This window comes from Phyllostomus hastatus, unplaced genomic scaffold, assembly GCF_019186645.2.
Source record: "Phyllostomus hastatus isolate PE091 unplaced genomic scaffold, TTU_PhHast_1.1 phas_contig_86, whole genome shotgun sequence".
NCBI lineage: Eukaryota > Metazoa > Chordata > Mammalia > Chiroptera > Phyllostomidae > Phyllostomus > Phyllostomus hastatus.
In genome coordinates, this window is record NW_025333977.1 from 41,751,747 (window position 1) to 41,779,175 (window position 27,429).

Below are 27,429 nucleotides of genomic sequence, written 5' to 3' on the forward strand. Positions count from 1 at the left end.
TTGGGGCTGTCCCTCCCTCTTTCCCCGCGCCTGCGTCTGCCGCACCGCACTAAGCAGGCCTCTGCAGGGATGTCCCGGGACGCCAGGCGTGCAGGCGTGCTCCCAGTGCGGGAGCAGCCAGGTGCTAGCTCTGGCTGGGGCCTCCTTTGGTGACGTCCTGTGCTTTGATGGTGGTGTGTGGGAGAAGGCCCTACCTCTGCTACCCACCACCCGAGCGACCTGGTCTCCTTTTGGGGGCTTCCGTTCTTTCTGTTTGGCAGCCCAAAGGGTTTGTCTAGCAAGAAAATTCCATGTCCTTGGTTAAGGTGCCTCGTGTATATTGGCTCTCACCTGTTTTTTTTTTCTCCTTTTTATTAAAATCTTGCTTGTATTACAGTATTTAAGTTGAGCCACCCAGTGCCATGGTGTTCAGTGACTGTTGACTGGAATTAGGTATATCAATATCTCAGGTGGAGACCAAGGCTGGACAGGGGAAATAGTCCCAGACTTTCTCCGAACTTACAGAACAACTTTGTGCTTTTTATTGGGGAGGACGGTTTATCGTTCCTGAGCCTTCTTTGAGAAATAAAGGTCATGCAAAATAATTACAGGGCAAAAATGTGGAATATGTTTTTCTTAAAAACAAAACAAGAGGTCCATCACTTTTATGGCCATATAAAGTCTGTTCACTTAAGCTTGCTTTCTTTTGTTGCATATAATAAAAGGGATGGGAAACCTGTTGCCCTAAGACTACTATTTCCTCTGTGTAAAAAAGTGCTATAAAGAAAATCTGTTCAGCTTGCTTTTGTTGGCCTCAAAAATAAAAGTTATTTTACTAGCAATAATGGGTTTATTTGGGAACATTAAGAATTACAATTCAGGACAAGCAAGCTACAGCAAAAGCCATTGGCAAGTCCAGCAGTCAAACAAGAGGAAAGTTATTGTATGGAGAAGATAAAAATTGGTAAGGGTAGTTCTGAACAGAAATTAATTGGAGAAAATTGAGAGTTAAGGGTGATGATGGTTTTTCATTGGCTGAGATGCTGGGGTGGTGGATTTCTTATAGGAGAGGCAATGTATATCTTTCATATTGGGACCTACCATTGGTATTCTTTCCTATTGAGCATTTATTTGTTGAGCTTTGTAATTGATCAGTAATCCTTCCTCTACTTTGACCCCCTCCTGGTACTGCATGTGAGCACCCCCTTCTGGCCTCCTGACACCATGTCAAATGAAGTTTCCCTTTATTAATGTTCACACCTTACAATGCCTGTGCTCACTTAGGAACACTCTGTGTAGCATCATGCAGACTTCCAGGACATAAACCCACAGGGCAGCTTACACTGTGAAATGATTGGCTACAGAGGATTTTTTGTTTGTATGTGAGAGTGTTGGTTGTTTTTTTTTTTAAATAAGTGACAGTCTCTCTAACCTCTCTTACTGCTTTTGCAATAAGATTGTATTTATCCAACATTTTGCAAACATATTGACATGTAAAGTCCACCTATGTCAGCCACCTTTATGTTCTTACAGTATTATGTTATGAAAGTATTTGTTAAAGTCCACCATGGACACAACTTTGAATAGTCAGTCTTGGAAGTGTAAAGAAGCATAGACTATATATCTATAACCTCACAAAAATAATTGCCTATGGGTTACGTAAAATTGTTTATTATTACTGGAGTGGATTATATTAGTTCTTTTCCCTAAAAAAATTCCCTGAGAAGGGGAGGGAAAAAATCGTGTTGTACTAGAAGGAGTAAATCACTGCTGCCTCTGCCCCAGCTCACTAAGCTGTGGTTATTTTAAAGCACAGAAAGTATGTCAAGAAAGGGAATTTAATATTCCTATCAAACTGAGTAATATGGTTTAAGTACCTGTGTGATATGTATATTTAAGATTATCATATGACATATCACAAAGGAAGTTTCAATATATGATAGTTTTGTAGCCAATCCAGTAGTGCCAGTTGAAATTGCTTGGCATCCTCTGTCAGCTTCCCACTTTATAACATCACTAAGGTCCTTGGAGAGATTTGGTTTTTGTAATTATGCATGCTTTTTCCCTCATAGAGTGAATAGGTATTTTCTGTTTCAGGTATGGTAAAATGAGTTCTTGGGTTAGATGGAGAAAAATGGCTTATTTCTTACACTATGGTATACTTTTACATGGAAAAAATAGATATGAATTATAGCAGTATTTTTTTACCTTTTTGTATTCACTAATATTGTTAAACCTTTTTTAGTGTTACCCAAACCAAATCTGAAATGTGAAAATTTCCTTAAGTAGCTACAGTTTCCATTATTACATTAGAGTTTTCATAAAACCAAATAAGAACTCTACTGAAACAGCGATTTGGGGTAGAGTTCATATACTTTTCATAGGTGATTTCTTTTAATCCTCACAACTCCATGAGCTATATCTATTGCTATCCCATTGAACAAATGAGGAAAATGAGGCTTAGCAGAATTTTAAAATTACTTTGTCTAAGGTTACATTGATTAGGAAGTAGTAGAACTTGGATCTATCGTGAGCTTGCACTTTTTTTTAAGGTTTATTTTATTCTCATTTGAGAGAGAGGGGAAGGGAGAGAGAGAGAAACACTGGTTGGCCTCCTGCAAGCACCACAACCAGATATCAAGCCTGCAACCTGGACATGTGCCCTGACTGGGAATTGAACTGGTGACTCTTTGGTTACAGGATGATGCTCCAACTAACTGAACCACACTGGCCAGGGCTTAAGTGTGCACTTTCTTAAAAAAGATTTTATTTATTTTTAGAGAAGAGGGAAGGGAGGGAGAAAGAGAGGGAGAGAAACATCTATGTGAGAGAGGTACATCGATTGGTTGCCTTCAGTATGTGCCCCTACAGGGGATGGAACCTGCAGCTCAGGCATGTGCCCTGACTGAGAATTGGGAGTTGTGAATAGTGACCTTTGTTTTTTTGGACTAAGGGCCAACCAACTGAGCCACACTAGTCAGGGCAAGCCTGTACTCTTAAGCATTATGTTATATTGATCCAGTTTTAGATGAATGAATGAAAATCATTTGTGTTAGAAAAGACATGTTTGCATTTTGGACCTAGTAGTTGAAGATTAAACTTGCTATCTATGAATGTTTTATAAAACTTGATTTGTGTGGATTAAATTTATCCAATACAAGCAAAAAGCTTTAATAGCACCAGAGCATATATACTGTAAAACATCTATGTTTCTCATCCTTTTCATTTTGCAGTCTTACTCTACATGTACAAAATATTACATGTAGAGTACAAAATATCATACATAATATATGATACTGAGAAGGAATTCCTAAAGCAAAAATTGTGGAGATGAAGTTGTTATGTGTGTGTTAGTGGATAGCTAGGCCTTTGAAAGGTCAGTACAGACTAAGGAGTAAAGGAAAAAACTAGGGAAAAGCAAAGATTTTATAGTTTTATTTTATAGTTCATATAGGTAGATTTTATGTAAATGAGTTCAGTAAGTCTATGTAAGTGCTGATTCAGGTAGTGACCATCTAATAGTGGCTATTACTGAGTTTGAAAATGGGTCAGAAAATCATCTCAAATTCAGCACTGGTTCCTTTCTTTTAAAATGTTTAGAAGAAAAAGTGAATTGAAAGTTCTTGTGCCAGTGATACAAAGTTAAGTCTAGGCCTGCTCAAGTAAAATTCTCAGAAAGTACACATATTCTTTTTAAACACAGAATGCTGCAATTCAAAGGTAAAGTTTAATTGAAACAACAACTGGCAGATGTGTTGTTCTGTGAAATATTAAGCAGCAATTCTTAACCTCCCTCTCTCACTGAAAATTGGTATGGTAATGAACCACTTTTATTTGTGGAAGCCTATGGATTACTTCAGGCCTGCTGGCTGGAGAAAAGGTTAGTAAGTTTTTTAGGGAGCATCTGAAATAAATATGGCTTATGTTCATTCACCTCTTTTAAAGTCACTGTCGAGTGGATGGTATCTTTTAATGTATTTTCACGAGCTAAAAGTATGTAAACAAACTCCTTAAGTTGCTGACAATCAGTAATCAGGCCTTGTGTAGAAAAAGGAAATGATGAAAGAATTCAGTCCAGGATTCAGACCCCACCGATTCCGCATGAAGAGCGTTTTAGGGAATTTGATCTGCGATTAATGAGTCAGGAAGACCTTGAAATTTCAGCACCAGGTCAGAGGAGAGATGGAAAGAGTTGAATTTCATCTTTATCCTTTGGCTCGGTCTAGTTTAGAGCCTTGTGTCACCTTTGTGGTATGATTTGCTGCATTGTGAGGCAGGGTGCCTTGATGCTGCAATTCCTACAGAAACTGCATACCTTCGGGCTAAGCATTTTAAAGTGGGCAACATTTCTGAAGGAAGTAACACAAAGCTACTGTTTTAATAACACCTTACTTAATATAATTATATTTAATGGGACTTTTTTTTAAGCTATTTGAGAAGAGATTTTGATTTGGAAGAGGTTAGAGAACATGGCAGTGGGAAGAAAAAGTTAAGAGCACTGGGAATTTTCTGTTGACCACTTCCTGGGTACTAGGGAGTTTTATGTTGACAAAGAGTTCAGAAGGTATGTGCTGTGAGGGAAGAAAACTTTTCAGAAAGGAGAGGTAAGGACCACAGTGTAGACAAAATTCTACTAACATTTCACAAATTGTCATTAAGCATAGGATTTAAGTACTTTGTCCGGGAGAATTTTTGAAGTCACCAATGCTGCAGAGTATATGGTTCATTGCTGTTTTAACAATAACAAAACAAACTTCAATCACCAAAGTCTTAGTGGATAGTTTATTTATAACACATTAGTCATTGAGCATTTAGCTGCTTCAAATATTGGCAGTGAGTCCACAAGTGTTTTTTTTTTTATCTTCACTTGATGATATGTTTATTGACTTTTAGAGAAAGAGGGAGGGAAACAAAGAGGGTGAGGGGGAGAGAAAGAGGGAGAAACATCAATGTGAGAAAAGAAACGTCCATAGGTTGCCTACCCCAGCACCCTGACCAGGGATCGAACCCGCAACCTTGTGGTGTATGGGACGACGCTCCAGCCATCTGAGCCTCCTTCCCAGTTAGGACTCCACAGGTGTTTTTTATTTCATTTTAATTTGCTGCTCTTTTCTGTAAGTCATCATCCCAGTGTATTTATAAGTTCAGGAAAGATACATCACCAAAAAATAACTGACTACAACCCTATCCTTTAGGAGCTTCTTCTGTAATGGAGGTGCTCTCCTGTGCTCTTGTGAGAAGCAGTAAGGAAAGAAAAAGTCTATTTGCCCTGGCCAGGTGGTTCAGTTGGTTGGAGCATCAGTATACCAAAAGGTTTCGGGTTCAATTCCCAGTCAGGGTACATGCCTAGATTGCAGGTTAAATCCCCTGTCAGGGCAGCACATACCTTGGTTGAAAGTTAGAGCCGTTGGTCGGGCACATACAGGAGGCAGCCCATGTCTCTCTCAATGAGAGAGAGAAACCTCAATGTTTCTTCTCTCTCTTCCTGTCTCTCGAAGAGCAGTAAACATCCTTGGGTGACGATTAAACAAACAAGCAAGTAGAAAGAAAAAAATATATACATTTGTGACTAATCTGTCTGAAGGGAAGAAACAATGCTCAATTTAGTGTACATAGTCTATTTATGTTTTGGAAGATGGGATATTCTTAGTACACAATCTTTTATCTGGGCAGTTTAAAAATATAGCTTAAGCCAAACCCCTTTACCTTGTATTTTATAGACTTTGGGGAAGGGTGTTAAGAGATTAAATTTTATTGTATGGGTATCATTGCTACCTGAGAATAATTCCTCTTCTTCCCTGCTTTCAGTGCTATAAATAACTTCATAAGTGACTCCACCAAATTTAATGATACCGAGAAGTTTAAGATCTAAGATTAGTTATTTAATATTATGTAAGGAGCTCAAAAGCTATCTCTAAGAGGTGATAAATAGTGACTTTTAAGAGACTAAATGGGTTAATTATCAGGACTAAAAGAATTCCAGTACTATATTAATATATTGTAATTAGGAGCTTCAGTGGAATTTCTTTGGATGTCAGAATTTTGTGATATATAAAGTGTTGCTCAGCACTGTTATCAGTAGTTTCTGTTAATTAAAAAATGTTTATTTTCTGGTCATATCCATTGCTCCAACACTAATTCTTTTATATTTTTTAGCTCAGTTTATAGTGACCCAATAGTGTAATTTTTCAGTTCCATGAATATATATAATTCAAATGTATTAAGAGATTAAATTTAAGCAATACAATGAATACTTTATGAAACTAGTACTACATAACTGATATAAACTAAAGTTTTATATACCATACCTTGCAACATCACTGTGAATTGGACCTCAAGTCATATGTCAGACTCTAATAACAAAACAAACATTGATTCTAATTGTTCTTCTAATGGATTAAAGAAATATGCTGTTAATAAATTTTAATTTATTAACTAATTTACTGTAAAAAATTCCGCATTGCCTTCTATACTTCATATAGTTTATCCTGTAACAATATGAATCTTTGCTCTTTTGCCAGTTGACATTCATTATAATTTATGACTATAAATGGCTAAGAAATTATGGTAGTAATTATGTTCATTCATAAATATTCAAAGTACTATGGGCAGTGCAGCATATCATGTTTCTTAGTTTCTTATTTTGAAGGTTTTATTCACAGCAACATGATTACAAATACATTGGGGCACACGGGTTTTACACATTTAGTAAAATCACATTGTAAATCATCTTCACTGTAAAAATCTTGCATGTATGTTTTTCTTTTTGGAATTCGGTTCAAACTAATTTGAAGTTTGCTGTAGAGTTAACATTTTAATTCATGTTATTACTTTTTTTTATTTCCAGATCCACCAATTGAATTTGGTCATGTATTTGTATTTTTTTACTTCATCTTTCTTTTTCCTCTTAATAAAATCTTCTGTTTTTAGTGTCTTTAGTAATAGTTTAATTAGATGTTGAAGTTGCCACATTCAAAAAGCATGTTACAGACATTTGGTTTGAAAAGTTTTATAGATTTTTTGACAGATAAATTATCCCATAGTTCACAATTAACTGAAAATTTGGTTAATAAAATTAAATTGATCAACATTAATGTTCCCTTGTCAGTGATGTTGAAATTTACCATCAAATGCCAGAAAATAAAACTAGATGCTAATGAAGAAAAGATGGAATCAATTGTTCTTAATTGATATTGTAACATTTCTCCACTGTATTTCTCAAGGGCTTATCACAATTGGTGAGAGTGAATTTGTTGCTGAGGATCCATGAAATTACCCTGGTATTTTATATACTATTTCATCTTTTAAATTAAGTACTCACTACATTGATTTCAACTGCTAATGGGTTGTAACCTGCAGTTTGGAAAACATTGGTCTAGAACACTGCTTTTCAACTTTTGTCTCATAAATTAATTATTAAAATTATGTGCCACACCAAAAAAAACTTTTTTGCTGGTCTGACAAAGAAAAATAGGAATCATTTTAATTCATTCACACCAGACAGCTATTGCTGTGTTGGCTGTTGTCATTTTTTAAATTTCATAATCTAAGGGAAAGATGTCGGTGCCCCTGACTAAATAAATAGTCCAGTGTTGCATGTTTAAAACATTTTTGTGGCACACGGTGTGCTGTGACACAACAGTTGAAAATCTCTGGTCTAGGAGGATCATAGTTGGTATAGAAAGGTCATACATGGTGAGCAGAATAGTGGCACAAAATACATTCAGAATAGTAACAAAGCCCAGGTCCAAAATTAATAAACCACAGTAAAGATTTTGGCATTTATTTTAAATGTGATGGAAAATCTTGAGAATTACAAGCTTGATAGGATTTGAGTTTTGAAAAGATCGCTGTGGCTGCTGGGTGGAGAACACATTAAAGGGGTGGAGGCAGAGCGAGGGCGGGCAAACTGTGGCCCACAAGTCAAGTCTGCACGCCACTGGTTTTCAAAAGGCCTGCAATCTAGGAATGGTTTTTACATTTCAGATGGTTGGGAATAAATCAAAAGAAGGATAATATTTTAAAACATATGAAAATTATGTGAAATTCAAACTTTAGTGCCCAATAATGAAGCTTTATTGGAGCTCATTTGTGTACTGTTTTTGTGCTACAGAGGACAGAGATGAATATTCGTGACTGAGATAGCATGTCCTGCAAAGCCAGAAATATTTACTCTATGGCCCTTTACGGAAAATATTTGTTGATCCCTTTCCTAGATTATAGGCAGATATATCAGTAAGGAGGCTATTGCAAAGTCCAGGAGACAGATGGTGGCTTGGACTGTGGGCAGCAGTATACATGGCTACAAGTGGGGAACGGTATGCGAGACCATTTTGGAGCGGGGCTGAGAAGACTGGCTGTTGAATTGGTAGACTGGTGGAACTGACTGAGAAACATTCTTTATCCGTCACTGAAAAAAGAACCATCTTGCCAAAAAAGTAAATAAATTATGTTGCATTTCTTTCTATATGTTATATTTTAAAAGAAAAAGGAAAGATGTATGTAACTCTTGAAAACAACATCAGTATAAAATGGAAAACATTTATATATTTGTCTGACATATGAAGGCATTTTTAGTTGTAATCCTTGCTCTATAGCTTCTTGTCATGTATTTTTAAATTTCCTAAGCTCTTTTTAATATACACTCATGCTAAATATTAAGACTGTTCTGTAATTTTTGGAAACAGTATATTGTTTTAAATGGCTTACAAATAGAAATTTTGGCCAAGTGCTTAGGAAGCCCTCTAGGTTTCCTGTAAGTCCTTTAACTATGTAATTTTTCATTTGCATGAGTGTGTCAGCTGTGGCAGGGTTTGACTTTTTATTATTTTTAGGGATGAAAGTTACTTATTAGGTTTTGCTTTTTAAGTATTTTCCCTTTGTATTGCCCCTGACTATAATAGAAATACTCTTTGAAACCTTAAAGCTGGATTACATGACATTTGCAATACAATTACTTTTTAAACAGCAATCTAAACCTTTAAAATGTGTAATAGTTATTTTGCTATACCTGAAATTTATAAAACTTTATAAAAATTATATTTACTCTTCCTGAAATTTGTACAATTTTATGAGAACTATGTACAGTTCTTTATACTTTTCTGTCTCTAGTAATATGACTGACTAGATAATGTAAAAGGCCCTTGTGCTTCAAATCACCTAGAAATGCTAGCTAAAATATAACAAACATCCACTTAAATGAACAGGTGAGCCTTCAAGAAAGTAAGGGAAACACTGAGGATCCACAAATGGGAAGAAGATTGAAAATCGGAGGAGTGTGTAATCTGATATTTTGGCTGCTCCATGGTTTGGTGTGAGTTACTGGTGCGGATATTGTAGGGATTTGAATTTTAATACTCATATGGGAACAGGTTGCAAGGCCTTGAGGCTCTACAAAGTGGGGAACTATATCACACTCCAAACATAAAACCAGGATCTTAAAGGACTATACCTTTAGCAAGAGGTTAGATGAGGAAAAGCATCTACCAGCACAGGGAGACTACAAAGAAGCTTGTAAGACCCCCTTAGAATTTGTAACTATGGACTTGCCTCATGTTGACTTGGAGTTTAAATTAATACTACCTACTTGGTCTGGGAAAACCTAAACTGAGAAATTAATATTAAAAAAAGAATCGTAGGGCAGCAAAACTTCTTGAGTTACTTGGAAGAAGCAAATGTGAAATATTCTTAGTGGGACAAGTTTTCAAACTAGGCTACCAGAATTCCTGCAGGTAAGCTTCATGAAGATGATTTTGCAATACCCAATTTAAAAATTCACAGGATGGTCATCCATTATCACAAATCAGTGAACACAACAAATAGAATTAAATCCCTAAGACTTTCAGATAATTGTCATACAGAGACCATAAAATAAGTATGCTTAAAATGATTAAAGGCTTAAAATAAGGAAATGAAAACAAGGTAGTAAATAAAAAAATTGGGAAAGGGAGCCAATAAAACTTATAGAAATTAAAAAGTTGTTAAAATAAAAAAAATCAATGCATGGGTTAATCAGCAGAAATAGTTGAAGGAGGAATAAATGGCTAGAAGAGAGATCTGAAGAAATTATCCAGAATGCAGGAAAGAGAGAAAAAGAGGAAAATAAGAAATCTTTGGAGAACCAGAAATTGGATGAGATGATCCAACGTGTCTAATGAAGTTTCATCAGAAGAAAAAAGAATATGGGGATGGAGCAATAGTTGAACAGATAATAGCTGAAAATATTACAGAATTAATGAAGGACAGAAGTTCTTAGATTCAGAAGCCTAATGAATCTCAGGCAGCATAAATTAAAAATGAATTCTCACTTAGACACATTATATAAAAGCAAATAAAATATAGCAGTTTTTATGAGTAATATTCTACTAAGATATTGAAATAAGGTTTTAAATATTCCAGTAATAGTGATAAATTTTCACTGTTCTGTGTGCTCACTCTCAGTTCAACTTGTGCCTAAGAGTTTTTACTTTGTAAGGTGTTTGATAAAGTTTTTGCCATGGAACATCAGTGTCCATTAATTAGTAGTGCTGTGAGGAAAATATTTCTTTTTGTGATGAGTTTTCTTCTTGAGAGAACTAAGGAAATGGGCCATCAAGAAAGTTAGGGTTCAGCTCTGGCTGGCATAGCTCAGTGGATTGAGCGTGGGCTGTGAACCAAAGCATCGGAGGTTCGATTTCCAGCACATGCCTGGGTTGCAGGCCACGGCCCCCAGCAACCGCACATTGATGTTTCTCTCTCTCTCTTTCTCCCTCCCTTCCCTCCCTAAAAATAAATAAATAAAATCTTTAAAAATAATAATAATTAAAAAAAAAAAGAAGTTAGGGTTCAGCTGCAGAGGCAGGAGGCCCTGAGCAGTATGGAGGTCACTGGAGTAATGTGGCCCTTCCCCTCCTCCACTCCACCAGTTCCTTGGTTTGCTGTCCTTTCCCTACCTGTCCCAGCCATGTCCTCTATGGTCAGCCGCCCTGTGCTGCTCTCCGCTGCAGCTCCTGCACCTTGGCCCAGAGCAGTGCAAAGTAGCTGTGCTTGGGGCTTCTGGAGGAATTGGACAGCCTCTTTTGCTTCTGAAGAACAGCCCTTTGGTGAGCCACCTGACCCTCTATGATATTGCCCATATACCTGGAGTGAGCACAGATCTGAGCCACACTGAGACCAGGGCCACTGAAAGGCTACCTGGGACCTGAGCAGTGGCCAGACTGCCTGAAAGCTTGTGATTTGGTAGTTATTCCAGTCGGAGTCCCAGGAAAACCAGGCATGAAACAGGATGACCTGGTCAACATCACTGCCACAATTGTGGCCACCCTGATTGCTGCCTGTGACCAGCATTGACCTGAGGCTGTAGTCTGCCTCATTTCAAATCCTGTTAACCCCACCATCCTGATCACATCTGAAGTTTTCAAGAAACACGGAGTATACAACCCTAATAAGGTCTTTGGGGTGACAACTCTGGATGTTGTTAGAGCCAACACTTTTGTTGCAGAACTGAAGGGTTTGGATCCAGCTCAAGTCAATGTTCCTATCATTGGTGACCGTGCCGGGAAGACCATCATACCCCTGATCTCTCAGCACGCTCTCAAGGTGAACTTTCCCCAGAACTAGCTGACAACCCTCAATGGGTGAATCCAGTGGGTGGCACGTAGGTAGTCAAGGCTGAAGTTGGAGCAGGCTCTCCCACCCTGTCCATGGCATCTGCTGGAACCTGGCTTGTCCTTTCCCTTGTGCATGCAGTTAATAGAAAGGAAGGAGTCGTCGAATGTTCCAAGTCCCAAGAAACAGACAGTCCCTGTTTCTCTAAGCCACTGCAACTGGGGATAAGGGCATCAATCAAGAAGAATCTAGGCATCTGCAAACTCCCCGCTTTCAAAGAGAAGATGATAGCTGAGGCTGTTCCTCAGCTGCAAGCCTCAATCAAGACAGAGTTTGTAAAGAACGTGAAATGAGAAAGCAGTTAGGGAACAGCACTCCATTTCCTTAACTTATTAAGGCATCATGTCACTGTAAAGTCATTTCAGATACCTTTGTATTTCAATTTGTTTTGATGATGAATACTGTATTAAGGTTATCATACCTTCCAAATTATGGATCAGTCTACTGGTGCATCACTAAAAGTGGGTTTTGATTTTCAAAAAATAGGAAGGAAGGGAGGGAGGGAGGAAGGGTTGGTTCAACTTCTTCCAAAATACATGGGAGACTTTAAAATCATTGATTAAAAATAATAGCAGATCTATTTGAAATTTTACCTCCCCCCCAAAAAAAAATCTATTACCTTTCTTATCCACTTAGTCAAGTTTTAGGATTTATTCTTTCTGTATCATGGAATCTTTCATTTCTTTTTCCTTTTTTTCTGTTCTTTTTTTTATTCATAGACGTCTAAAAGAACAACTGTATTTGCAAGTCACTTAAAATGGTTTATTCATGTTATGTTTAGAAAGTCAAATGAAAATAAACAAAACTCACTTTGCTTTCTTTGTCCAGTTAATTAGTGTTTCTGTTGATTTATTCCCCTTATTATTGTACCAGCTGGCCAGCAGATAATTACAGTGGGCCCCCCATGAAAATGATTACCTCCATAATCTACTTTTTCCCCATGGGTCAACTGTTCTGATGTGAGCTAGAGTTAGGCAGAAGAAAATTTGCATGCTCCTGACAGGTTAAAATTTTACTTTGAAGTATTCTTTTCTTGGCCTCTACCAGCATTAGTCCTAGTCCTGCCTTAAGAGTTTTGTGAGTTAAATGTTTCCTGGCCATTTAAGCTAAACAGCTTCATTTATGAGGTAAGGGGTGTGTGCGTGTGTGTGGGCGCACATGTGTGCTTCAGACAGTGGGGAGGAGAGGAGAAGAGTTTCAGGTATTCTTTTATCAAGCATATACATATTCATACTGCTTTTCCAAAGTATGCAAAACCTCTCCATAATACCCTCCGCTTATTACAAGATCTCATTTTCACCATTATGATGTATAAGAAAATGTGTGTATGTATTTGAGATGTAAAACCTTAAGCTTGTAATTTGTTCTAGCTTCTAGTTTGTGTTTTTGGACATTCTTTATGGTTTGAAATATCTTCTAAAAGTTTCCTTATCATTCAGCTATAAATTTTAAACTAGAAACTTATATTTCAAACTGTGCATTTAAATTTTTTTATTTTTTATATTTGCAGCTGATATATTATTTTATCAAGATATAAGTTTTCAGCAAGGAAATGTTCACATTTTCTTTGCACATTTCCATATACAAAAATGAGTTTAGGGCTTTTCACTCTTTTAAATCAACAGACTATGCCTTCTTTACAGTCATTCATATTTAATATGTCATGAATATTAAATTATGTTTGTATTTGTATTTAGGTGACTATTACATGGTTAAAAAGATTTTGGAGGAAAGCAGTTCGGGTGACTTGAACATAAATTGCGTAGATGTGCTTGGGAGAAATGCTGTTACAATAACTATTGAAAACGAAAATTTGGATATACTCCAGCTTCTTTTGGACTACGGTTGTCAGGTACAACAAGGCTAGATAATTTTATTCAGTAGCTTCTAAGTACTGTTGAATATGCTATGTTTTCTTCTAGTGTCCTCTCTCCCTGCCTTCCTCCCTATCTTCTTTCTTTCCTTCCTTTCTTTCTCTTTCTTCTCTTTCACTTTTTATTTGATTTGAGACATGAAAAGTTCTAAAAACAAATCAAAAGCCTTTTTTAAAACTTGATTTTTTTTTCTCTCAACTTTCACTACCCCCTGCCCCCAGATCTTATATGTTTTACAACATCTGACAGAGGTAAATTATCATGACTTATTATTATAGATGACTTTGTTTTTATTATTTATATTATTTTAATATTATATATTTAAAAATATACAAGTGTTCTAAAAGTGACGGGGGAAAGATTTTTCTGTGACCCATGCAATTTACAAGCATAAGAACAAATGCTCCTGACTCACAAAGTAATTTTCAATTTAGTTCTGATTTTCTCCCGTTTCATTTAATTTTCCTTTCAGCCTTAATTTTAATGTTCACTTATAACTAATGAATATTTTTAAACTGGAAAATACTGAGCTTTCATATTTCTATCAGTTCAGGTAGAAGAATGACATAAGTATTAGTTTTGAAAGTATTCAGTCAAGAGATTCTGAAGGAAATTTAATAATAATATTTCCTTTTTTAGTTAATTTATGATGGGACTCACATGAATTCTGTATCTTTTTCATCAAATAGTATGATTGTTCTGTTGTAGCTTTAGCTTAATAAGGCATATATATTTTTTGAGTGGCATCAGGAAGCACTCAGAAGATTTTAAAAATGTAAATGGTTTAGTTACAGTTATATGTACCACATATGGCACTGTCTCTATACATATTTAGAGTAGAAAAAGAAATTGCTTTCCCAGCAATTTCAATTATCTAGAACACCAATGAGACCCTGAAAGTAAATAAGAAGTACCTCTGAGCAGCCAGCCAGAGGAGATGCCTGGAAGTTTCCTGCTTAGGAACTTTAGTCAGAGGAGCATTTCTGGAGCCTCCTTCAAAGTTTGTGTTTGCTCATTTACATTCCACTTTAACAGACTTAGGTACTTAGTTTTTTCATTCGCAGAGAGAAGTGCTGCAGATGGGCATGAGACCCGCAGTAGAACAAAATGAGGCACAGTATCCCTGACTATTTAATAAAGATGTCAGCAGCATTGCGTATATCACAGTCTCTGAGGAGCTGTATGCTAGAATGGTAATTAATGTTTGTAACAATGGCCCAGAGTCAGTAAAGACAAATTAAATGTTATTCAGTACCTATTGTTTTAGAAGAAAAAAGAATATATACTGAACTTCTAAAGCAGAAAACTTCCATCAAAATAGTTTAAATTTAAAAGTTAAACACTTAAAGGTATAAGCTTCAGTTACATAGAAAATAAGGTTATAAAGGAAATCCTGGATGCTTCTGGATAATGGCAGTATTATGGTATAATAATCATTTTTTCTTACACATATGAGTCTGTGTATGTAACCTGCAATATATACATGGTTCTTTCACATACCTGATTACTTTTGAACATCATAGCTAGCCCATATAGATGTTATATTTTATAGATCAGAACACTGAGGCTCATAGACTTTAATGAATTGCCCAAAGTTCTAAACTAAGGGCAAACCTAAGATTTGAACCTGATCTGACTGCAAATTTCATGCTTTTTCCAGTTCATTGAATTCTGTCTCAGGTTGCTTATGTCCTATGTATCTATCAACAAATGTCCAAGGCCTTCAGTTGGGTGTGATTGTGGAAATGAATAGGTGAAACATGAGTTCTGTACTAAAGAATATGAAAATTAATTGGACAATGAAAGTACACATGAATTTCAAATCATTTAAAAAACAAATGTTTGATAAGTGAGTGGTAATATGGCAACACTTAACCCTTGTATATTACTTTGAGTGTTTTCATGTATTTTATCTTGTGTTATACTTAAGGCTCTCAGCTGGACAACTCCCACCCCCCACCAAACCAAGGGACTTTTAGGCCTATTTGGTATTGCAATGCGGGGCAGGGGGGCTACTACTAGCATCTGATGATTAGAGGCCACAGATGCTGCTAAACATCCTATAATGAATACCCAGGACGGCCCCCACAACATAGATTTATCTGGCCTAAAATGTCACTGGTGCCACTATTGAGATACCCTGTTTTATACTTAAACTTTTGTGGTTTACAATAAATATTTCAGAAACATAGAAAAGTTCACTGTCAAAAAAAAGGTTTTATGGGAGAGTATCAGTTGAGCTTTGAAATCTTAATAATTGCTAATATGTATATAGCACTACTATGTGCCAAGAACCTTAAATATATTTGATTTATATTTAAATATAAGAACCTTAAATATATTTGATTTTATAATTCTCACAATAGCCCCCTGTAAGATAGGTACTATTATTATCTATATTTTATAGAGGAGGAAACCAAGGTACAGAAAGGTTAAGTAACTTGTCCAAAGTCACTGTATAAATGGCAGACCTGGAAATTGAACACAGGTTGTGCCTCCAGAGTCCATGCTTTTGCCCAGTACCCTAAACTATGCTAAAAAATGTGTAGATAGGCCCAGAACAGGGGATATGAAGAAGAATGTAAACAAAGGTATGTGCAGTGTGTATCCTTGAGACAGTGAATTGATTTAGCTTTTTAAACAAAATATTTGGGGTGGATAGTAGTGGGAAGTATTTGGAAAAATGGCCAAAAGAAAACTGATGAAAATGGTTTGATTGCCAGGCTCAGGAATTTGGGTTTTTTATGATAGGTAGTGGGATTATGAAATGATCTTGAGAAAGGATGTGATCTAACCAGTGTTATTTTGGAAAAACTATTCCAGTGGCTGTGTTTAGTATTCAGAAAGTGGAAAATGGGGAAGGCTGTAGCTTCAGTGAGCAGTTTGTAATCCAGATGTGAAGAGGTTAACGCCTGAACTGGAATAGTGGCTATAAGAATGAAAGGGGGTGGCAGATGGGAGAGATGTTATGAGGAAGAAGTGACAGAATTTAGTGAGCATTTAAATTTTGATGGGAGAATTGAGGAGTCCAAGATGAATTGGAAATCTTAAAAATGGGTGACTGGAAGGATGAAAGAAGCATGGGAAGTTAAGAACAGAAATCAAGCTTGGGCAGACAACTGTGAATTCTGGCTCTAGCCTTATTTATTTTGGGGATATCAGGCAGTCTCCAGTGGACAGTTGCAGATGAAGATTTTATCTCCAGGGAGCCGTTAGGCTGGAGGGATGCAGCACACACGGCAGTGGAGATGGCCCTCCCACATGGTGAGGGTGAGCGAAATCACAGAGAAGAGTGGACACCAGTGCCAGTTCTTTCTTAGGGAACATCTGTGTGAATAAAGGGCACTAAAAGGGAAGGGTGTCACTGAAGGAGTTAGGATAGTGCAGCATTGTGAAAACTAAAGAAACAGGTTTAGTATGATGCTTAGAAATCAAGGAAAAGGAGGAGGCAAGGAAAGCCATTGGATTCTGAAATTTGCATCGGCAGACGAAGAAAATGATATGCATGGGTTTGAGAATTTGACAAAGTGAGAGGAAGAAAACTTGACTGGTAAGAAGATAGGATCAAGTCAAGTTAGCAAAGAGTGAGGAAGTATTTCATGTCTTGGGAGGTGGGGACTAGGACTGCTGTGCCTGTGAATGAAGAACCAAGGTCCTATAAATACAGAAGAGCATTAGGTCCTATAAATACAGAAGAGCATTATATAGAAGTCCAAGGTGGACTATTTAGCTTCAGAAAGGAAATAAGTAGTTTCTTACTCTGAGCTTAAAAGAAAGAGTATGGGAATTATTGCAAATTCTAAGGTGAGAAGGAAGATAGCAGCCTCATTAATACATAATAAGTATATAATTGAATAGATTTTAGCAAGCAGTGATCAAATATCTGTGAGAAATTGGGAAGCAAAACTAATGAGAACATTTTGTATACCTATAGGTATTTTTAAATAATTAAAAACATTCTTTTTAGAAATACCTTTGATTTATCAAATAACATACCATACAGAGTAAGTTGATGGTAACTACTTATTTACATGGATTTTCTTTACATGAATAAATATATCTGAAGCTTATCCTTGTAAGAATTCACATATGTAACATGAATCTTTTTCTTTCTTTACTAAATAGTATATCTGAATATAATTTAACTTTACCATCATAAGTAGGAATCATTAAGAATATAATCATTTTACTTTGCTTCATTTAGTCTGAAACTAAAACACATTTGTCCTTATATTAAATGGCTTCAGACTGCTGTGTGTTGATAATGATTTTGCTATACTGATACTTTCTCTTTTCACATTAACTTTCAGCAATTATTTCCTTCCTGCCTACCTTGCTGGTTTTAATCTAACTGTTCTCTTATTCAGTAAAAACCTGAAGGGTACTTGGGGAAAACAGATATCCATCATTCATAGACAACTCTAAGTCAGTGTGGTTAAGGCAATTCCTTCTGGGAAGTGATGCCCATGAAATTAGTTTGTGATCACTCAGTATGTTTTTTTTTTTGGGGGGGGGGGGCCTGAGGGGAGAATATGCAACTGGATCAATGGTTATATTTCAGATGGCCAACCATCTGAAATATTGCCTGGTATTTTGACTTTGAGGGCAGTAGCATTACTATAGTTAGCTTTGTAGGTTAAAATTTAAAATTAGAAATTAAATGTTAAGTAGAAATGAACATACGGTTCTTTTTGTTTTTTGCTTCACCTGACCAATCACAGTAAAAACTAAAAATCTAAGAGAAATGTTTACAAAGCAGAAGACTAACAATGCTAGACTTTAAAGGATAGGCTACAGCCCAATGAACCCTAAAAGTTTAAGGGAATAAAAAATGTATTAAGTTTCCTATCAGGGTAGGGAGTTTTCCTATGAGAATGCATAGGTGGTTCCTAATGGTTAAACATGGCTCCCAAACCTGTTTGGGGATGCTTACTCCTGTTCTTAGACATCCAGGTGAAGTCTGTCATTTTCAGTCCTGTTTTTGACATCTAGATAAAGTAATGAAACCTTTATTCTTTCTAGCTATGAAGAATATTAAAGATCTGGTATTTTCATTTTTAAGAAAACATTGATTTAAATAGTTGATAAAGATTATTACAGTTTAAAAACATACAGGTTGAAAATAGTCAGGGCATTTTATTAGATTAAATTGTTTTTTATCCCCATGCCTCCCTTTTGCCTTTATGCAAAACAAACATGCCTTTATAAAAAAAAAAAACAAAAACAAAAACAAAAGAAACTCCAAAACCTGATGTCTCAGCTTCCAAGTATCGTAATAAAACTGTATGTAGACTTTGTTACAGAGAGTTGAAAGTCCATATTTCCTCAGCCTCTAATTACGTTTTCCTGCTGTCCAAGTTGAAGCTTCAAAATGAGCTGTAGTTTGGGGGTAAAACTACAAAGTCACTTTTTCTTCCTGTCTCTAAGGCATTGGTAGCCTAGTTCTTTGTGGTTTTTACTTGATTAAATTGCTCATATTAATTTCAAACTTGTGCATTTAAGCCAGCCATGTATGTTTTCAAGATAAGAACAGAAGGAAGGTGTGCCCTCTATTTATGTATTTTCCATGGTCTCCTATATTTATGGTTGTATTGATGATCGTTTTCATTAGACTGAGCAGAATTTTTTTTACCTATAGTCCTAGTTTTTGGCAATTTCTTTTATAGATTTGGAATGTTAAGATTCTTTTGGCCCAAGGTTCAATAGTAAAGATCTTGGAAAGTATTTTCAACTTTAACTACTGTGTAGATTAGCACTGTTCCATTAATAAACCCTCCAATCCAGAACTCATTATTTTACCAACTCATGTGGTGAAACCAAATAGACACGTATGTATTGTGCTAAACATAAGTACTGCTAAAGAAAGGAGATGTACTGTTTGGACAGCCTACATTTTTGAAAATTCAGAATTACTATATATAACACAGTTTAAATTTAAAAAAATTTGTTTATAAATTAGTAAAATAAATAGTTTACTTTTTTATTCCTCATCTTCATTTTTAACTTTTTATTTAAAGTCCACGGATGCACTTTTAGTGGCAATTGACTCTGAAGTGGTGGGGCTGTTGATATACTACTTAACCATTGACCTAAACAATCATTATGACCAACTGTAGTAGTTAGTACTTTTAAATGTTTATTAATTTGGATTTTTAAATCAAAATAAATCTCCTGCCCATTGCCATCTTTCTATTTTCCCAAATTTATTTTTCTTAAGAAAATAGATTTCTTTTAGTCTGTAAAATACTGCTTTAAAGTAAGTAGACACTTGCAAGAATAATATTGCTTTTGGGAAACTTTTTAAAAATCAATCATATTTCCATAATTTTGTCAGTGTGGACCAGTATTTGAGTTTGGAACATTCTGTAGGTTAAGTTGAAGATACAAGTTAGTTTCCACATTAATTTAAGAATTAAATATAAACAATGAAATCATAAAACTAGAAGAAAATGTAGGTGAATGTTTAATAGATTGGGAGTGGAAGGACTTTCCTAACCATAAAAACAGTGGACAAAAATCACAGTGGCACAGTCTTTGGCTGTATAGGAGTTAAATTTCTGGAATTCACATATTGAGCAAACTTTAGAAAGCAGATGGATAACTGGCAAAAGATATTTGTAGCATATATTACAAGTTCCTTATCTTAATATTCGACAAATTGATGAAAAACACCAAAATCAGAAAAGGACATGAAAAAAAACTCAGAAAATATAAAATATTAAAACCTTACTGATAATCATAGATGAGATACTAATATTTATTTATTATATTATTTAAAAAATAATGAGCACTGATGGCAAGGGAGTAGTATAGTTTCCTACCCCAGTGGATGGGGGGTATTTTGGATAGCACTTTGGCAGGATGGATCAGAAAAAAGATGCTCATGTTTTTTCACCTAATGCTTCCTCCTCTAAGAGTTTGCCTAGAAAATGGTCAGAAATATGGATAAAAATGTTCATTATAATCTTACATGTAGCAGTGAAAAAATGTAAACATCTCAGAATAGAAGTTGGGAAATATAAATAATTACATATATATGAAAATAGCACTTTTAAAAAGCTATTTAGGAACACAGAAAACTATGATATAGGAAGTGAAAAGAAGAATTGTAAACTGTATATGTAATATGATCCAAGGTTAAAAATATGCATAGAAAAGGAACGATACGGAAATGCAGCGAAGTGTTACCTAGCAGCAGCCATCTCACTGCCACATTAGGGATTTTTTCTTTACTCTTTATTATATTTCTTTATTGCTTTTGTAATTAGGAAGATATTCATAAAAATCAGGTAAATTATATATTAAAATGAGATATTTGTTGTATATAAAGATTTTTTAAATATACCATTCATTATTAATTGTGGTGTAGTGAAACAAGTAGTTTCAATAACTAACTGCTGGGGTATAAACTGGATATTCCCATAAGAAACGTATTACTTAAGAAAGAACTATAAATTGGTTGTGGATGATCTGGCATTATCTGAATCTTTATCATGTATTGACTGAATTATTTTACAAAAATTTGCACTATTAAAAGTTAGTGTATGTATGACTTTCTCCAGAGGATGGTACTAATTTAATTGGTAGTAGTGATAAACCAACAAGAACAGAAAAGAAGGGCTAAGAATATAGCTCCTGTACAGACAATCAGAAATATCTACAATCCTATTCAATTTTCTGTCATCTATCCTGTAGTTATGGTTGGTTATATTTTGGTAAACCTATTCTGCCTTCTAGCCTTTAAACCCATTTACTTTCTTACTGGGGAGGGTAGGGTGTATCAGGGTATCGGAGCAGCTGATTGCTGTTTTTCATCTTCATTACCACTACCAATTGAATCTTGGGTTGTAAGGCCATGGTAGTCTTCACTTGCTCAGTGAAAGAACACTTTCTACTTCATTGCTAACAAAAAGCCTTTGTTTGAATTCTGTCAGCAGCAGCAAGATCACATTTTAACAGCCTTATTACTTGTAGACAGGCAATCTCAAATACTTTATATACTTTTTTTAACCATTTCAGTATATTCATTCTGTATTCTTGGCTTATCAAAACTGTCTTTTAATAAACTTTGACTTTCAAAAACAGTTTTTTGGGCACATTGATTATATTATAAGCAATGAAATTATGAACTTTTATTTATGTCTAATAGTGTTTTCATATAGTTAAAAATGTGTCATAGGAAAAATGAGGACTATTTTTCTCTCAAGCAATTGAATACAATTTTCTCCTTTTTATAACTAATAATATAGGGAAAAGGACTAAAATTTTAGATTTCTCTGTAACTTTAAATAAATTCATTAATTTGAAATTCCCAGTAACTAAGTGGGAAAAATACAAACAAATTATTTATAAAGGAGGGCAAAAAAGATTAGTATGTTAGAAAATACTAAAATTTGCCAGTGATATTCTTCAGAGTATTAGGGACCATTATTTTAAATTATTGGTGCCAAAGATGTCCTTAAAAGGGAGTGTGATAGGGAAAGGATCAGAAAGAGATACTATAAAATGGTTTTTGGATAGTAAGAATATGGGTATTGGTCTTTCTGTATTTTTCAGATATTTTATAATGTGTATGCACTGCTTTTACAGTGTTAGTGAAACTTACAATATAAACCATGAACTTGATCAGCTTATACTATGGAATGAAACAACTGTCAGGACAACCTCTGTGAACAAGTGAGAAGTAGTAGAAAAGTGTATGCAATAGTCATAAAATAGTCAACCTGTTTGTTTAACCCTGATTCTTTATTTGCTAATGTCTTTTTCTTCATGTCACGCCATCATCAGACCCATGAGACTATGTAGTGAAAGGAGCTCAGGCTCCGGAGTAATACAGATTTGGGTTATGATCTGTGGTTTGCCCCTCCGTTGTGTGCCTCAGGCACAGTAACTTCTCTGAGCCTCAGTTTCTTCATAGGAATTATAGTGCTCAGATTCGCAGGGTACTTACTGTGGGAATAAATGAGTTGGTAAGTGTAAAGTGCCTGTAGTACCTATGATTGCTAGTGATTTTGTGTATTTGTAACAGAAAGTAATATAGATAATGATTGAGAATCTGTGGAGAATTATACAAAATAAAGACTGCTTCCTATTTACTTATCCCTTTCAAGCAGCTCCATTACTATCAATGTGGCAAGGTTTACCACAGAGGAGGAATTTTTAGTTTTTCTCATGCATTTATGCTCTGACTGTTTTTAACATTTCTGGTTTTTTATTATACTGTTTCTACAATTTTTGTTCTTTATCCTTGTCATGCATGTTTCCATTATCTTTTGAAAATTAAAAACTTTTTTCTGATGTATTTCTCTAGATACCCTTCCTCTTTGTTAGGAAAACAGAAATTTAGTTGTATGAATGTTTCCTATTGAAGATTTTGTTTGTAATGATTATATTAACATTTATTAATTAAAGTTCAGTTGTTAGGTTTCAAAAAAAAATTTATCCTGGAAAACTGTTTATCATATTTCTTAAATTAATTGTTTCTTTGTGCTTCCATTTTAAAAATTTTATTCTTCAAATTATTTTTTTGAAATCACAAATAACTTTTAACAGTTTCTATAAATATTTTTCAGAAGCTAATGGAACAAATTCAGAATCCTGAATATTCAACTACTATGGACATTGCACCTGTCATTTTAGCTGCTCATCGTAACAACTATGAAATTCTTACAATGCTGTTAAAACAGGATGTGTCGCTACCTAAGCCTCATGCAGTTGGCTGTGAATGCACATTGTGTTCTGCAAAAAACAAAAAAGACAGCCTCCGACATTCAAGGTAAGAAAAATGAGATTTTTTGATAAATGTGTGAGTCAGTAAGATATATGCCAATGAAATTTTTTAGTTTTTGTTCTTTCTTACTAACTTTTAAGAAATATAATACTTAAGAAAGCCAAACTTCTAGCTCCTTTGCTTAATACAATGAGTTCTGAAATTTTAAATAAATGCTTACTAAATGATGAATAATTAGGAAACTTCTTCAAATTATGAATAAAGTTTATTCCATATTCCTACTGGTGGGGGCTGGAGGCACTATTTGCATGTTAGAAGTAGAGTTTATTAGTCAAAGAGAATTTCCAAGTAGTAGAAAGGGTAGAGATACACTTCCTATCTTCTTTTAACAAAAATTGTTTTCTATCTAACTAAATATTAATGGGTTATCCCTCTTACTTTCTCTCCCATACCATTTATATTTAAATCTATTTCTCTTCCCATTCTCCTCAATTGAAAATAGTAGTAACAACTGAGGAGTGAATAAATAAGGAAGTACCCTATCCTAGGCAGGTTGAGTAAGATCACACATGTTGAACGAGCTATATGGTTCTGGGCCAGGCTTGAGATTCTAATTTTCAGCATAAGCCCCTCTCTCTCTTTTTATATACATATATAAATATATATATAAATATATATAAATATATATACACACACACACATATATATAATAGTATCAAGTATAGCATTTACTATGGAAAATGTGGTCTGGAAGTCCACAGGCAGATCATTGACAAGCCGTTTTTTAGTTAAGGATTATTATACAGTGTACATGAAATTAGCTTTAAAAATGTAAAATATCACCTGACCAGGTGCTTGGTTTGTTGGAGCATAGTCCTGTGCAAAAAGGGTTGTGGATTCATTCCCAGTTAGGGCACATGCCTAGGTTGCAGGTTCAATCCTGGGTTGTGGCATGTATGGGAGGCAGCCAGTTGACATCTCTCTCCCTTCCTCTCTCTCTAAATCAATTTAAAAAAACTAAAATATCCACACTCTCTCTTTCTTCACCTTATGAACAGACCTTTGATGGATTGACAGTCATAAATCCATACATTGGAAAAGTCTCTTGGAAATTGATTTAATGTATATTTGCAGAAATTGAATTGGAAGTTTTTTATATTTTCAAGTTTATTTTACAATGAGATTCTCTTTGATAAGATCTGGTTGACAGCTGACTATATCATTTACCTTTTTAGTTTTAAAATGACTAGTCTGTAAAATGACTTTAAGGCTTCTTTTAGTTTAAACATTCTTTCTTAATATTAACTATAAATATTTTCCAAATAGTATGCCTACAGCTGGGGTGGTGGAGTTAAAGCAGCTGGGGTGGTGGATTGGGGCTGGAAAGAACATTACCTAGGTTGGATTGAGGTGATGAAAACACTTGTTCTGAAAGCTTTTGGAGGAGCTGTGGCTTGAGCTCTGTCTTTAAGCATGAATAAGAATTAAAACGTGAAAGACATTTTATGCAGAGAGTACAAAATGTGATTGTGGTTTATTTGGAGAACTGCAAATGGTTTGATATATTCACAGAAGAGTTTGAGAGTTTGTTATTGATGTTTGAGAAAGCAGTTTTCAGAAAGGCCCTATAGGAAAGGTCAAGGGCCTGAACCAAAGTCATTTTCAGGAATTGCTAAGTAGACCTGCAGAAGGAGGCTAACAAAAGGAATAAAAAGAGATATGGGATCAGTGAAGTGGAAGAGCCAATCTCTGTTTGGCTCTTAAGAAAGTGAAGCAATCTCTGTTTATAAGACACTGGTTTTTAAATTTCAGAGAGAGTGAAGTTTCAGGTGAGGATAAGGTCTAGGGGCAATAATTTTAAATAACTTAATGAAGAGCAGTGGGCCATTGAGTTTAGAAAAATATTTTCAATGATATAATTGCTGTGATTTGGTTTTAATTTCAAAATTTTATGTGATGTGAAATTTCAAATAACTTTAAGGAAGATTTGAAATCTTATTTAAAGGAAGGCAATTTTAAAATGTTAAGAAACACTGAAATTGGGAGCGATAACAAAATAAGGGACAGCCAGTTAAATTTAATTTGCAGAAGTGTTTTGTTTAATCTGCACAATGTTTTTTTGTGATTTTGAATTTGAACACCTGTAAGCCTCATGTACACTCAGCTTTGCTCATATTATTACCCACTTCACCCCTGAAAGCAATTGAATTTATAAAATCTAGTACATATCTACCAAGACAGTAAGATATTGGCACTGAGAATAATCTCAAGAATGTGAAACATTTTTTTGATAAAGATACTTTTAATAAATATACTTCTTATGTTTATTTCAGTTATACAAGTAATGTGTAAATAAATCCTAAAATCCTTGTACAACTTCTAACTTTAATTTTGGTCAGATGTCTCATGACCAATTCTAATCCTCCTCCTATCTACAGAACTAACAAATATCAGTTTGATGTTCTACATCTGCTTCTTAATGGCTAATATTCTCATTGGTTAGAAATGTGAGGCCTTAATGAAAACATCATGGTACTGGCATAAAAACAGACATATAGATCAATGGAACAGGATAGAGAGACCAGAAATAAGCCTGCACCTTTATGGTCAATTAATTTTGACAAAGGAGGCAAGAACATACGATAGAGTAAAGATAGTCTATTCAATAAATGGTGTTAGGAAATTGGACAGATATGTGCAAAAAAATGAAACTAGATCACCTTCTTATACCATACATAATAATAAACTCTAAATGGATTAAAGACTTAAATGTTAGACTCAGAACCATAAAAGTCCTAGAAGAAAACATAGGCAGTAAAATCTCAGACATTTCTTGTAGCAATATTTTTTTCTGGTATATCTCCTTGAACAAGGGAAACAAAAGAAAAATAAACAAATTAGACTACATCAAACTAAAAAAGTTTTGCACAGCAAAGGAATCCATCAACAAAATGAAAAGACAGCCCATTCATTGGGAGAACGTATTTGCCAGTGATACATCTGATAAGGGGTTAATATTCCAAAATTTATAAAGAACTTATAAAACTCAACACCAAAGAAACAAATAATCAAATTAAAAGATGGCCAAAGACCTGAATAGACACTTCTCCAAAGAGAATATTCAGATGACCAATGGACATAAAAAAAGATGCTCAACGTCACTAATCATCAGAGAAATGCAAGTTAAAACCACAGTGAGATATCATTGCACACCAATCAGAATGGCTATCATCAATAAACCAATAAACAGTAAGTGCTGGTAAGGATGTAGAGAAAAGGGAACCCTCATTCACTATTGCTAGAAATGCAGATTGGTGCAGCCATTGCGGAAAGTAGTATGGAGTTACCTCAAAAAATTAAAAATGGAACTGCCTATGACCCAGTGATTCCACTTCTGGGAATATATCCTAAGAAACCTGAAACACTAATTCGAAAGAATATATGCACCCCTGTGTTCATTGCAGCATTATCTACAATAGCCAAAATTTGGAAGCAGCCCATATGTCCATTAGTAGATGAGTGAACAAAAATGCTGTATTACATGTACACAATGGAATACTACTCAGCCATAAGAAAAAAAAAAAAAAAGAAGGAAATCTTACCTTCTGGGACAGCATGTATAGACCTGGGGAAAATTATGCTAAGTGAAATAAACCAGTCAGAGAAAGACAAGTACCATATGATTTCACTTGTACATGGAATCTATTGAACAAAATAAATTAATGAAATAGAAACAGGTTCATAATACAGAGAACAGACTGACCGCTGTCAGAGGGCAGGGGGTTTGAGGGGCTGGGTGAAGAAGATGAGGGGATTGAACAAAGGAAAAACAAAACTCATAGACATACACAACAGTATGGTGATTACCAGAGGGAAAGGGAGGTGGGGGGATATAGGAGAAGGTAAACGGGATAAATGGTGATGGAAGGAGACTTGACTAGGGGTGGTAAATACAGAATACAATAGATAGATGATGTATTAGAGAATTTTACCCCTGAAATCTATATAATTTTTATTAACCAATGTCACCCCAATGAATTTTAAAAAATGAAATGTGACTGTTAACTGCAGTTGTTAGGTTGGAAACTGAGTCTCATCAATGGTTGTCAGTTACATGTGGAAGTTAGAAATTTCATCTTCCAGTTTCTGTCTATAAAGATTGCATTCTCCTGTTTCATTAATGTTGCCTATCTTGACTGT

At 35.1% G+C, this 27,429-nt stretch overlaps 1 protein-coding gene and 1 pseudogene across 1 annotated transcript in view; both read left to right on the forward strand.

Annotated features, from left to right (window-relative positions):
- Window positions 1–27,429, forward strand: part of TRPC1 (transient receptor potential cation channel subfamily C member 1) — a 69,924-nt gene that overhangs the window by 689 nt on the left and 41,806 nt on the right. The window contains exons 2-3 of the mRNA XM_045851295.1: window positions 13,323–13,477; window positions 23,072–23,274. Coding sequence (XP_045707251.1) covers window positions 13,323–13,477; window positions 23,072–23,274 — 358 coding nt within the window. The remainder of the gene's footprint in view (window positions 1–13,322; window positions 13,478–23,071; window positions 23,275–27,429) is intronic.
- Window positions 70–11,918, forward strand: LOC123826892 (annotated as a pseudogene).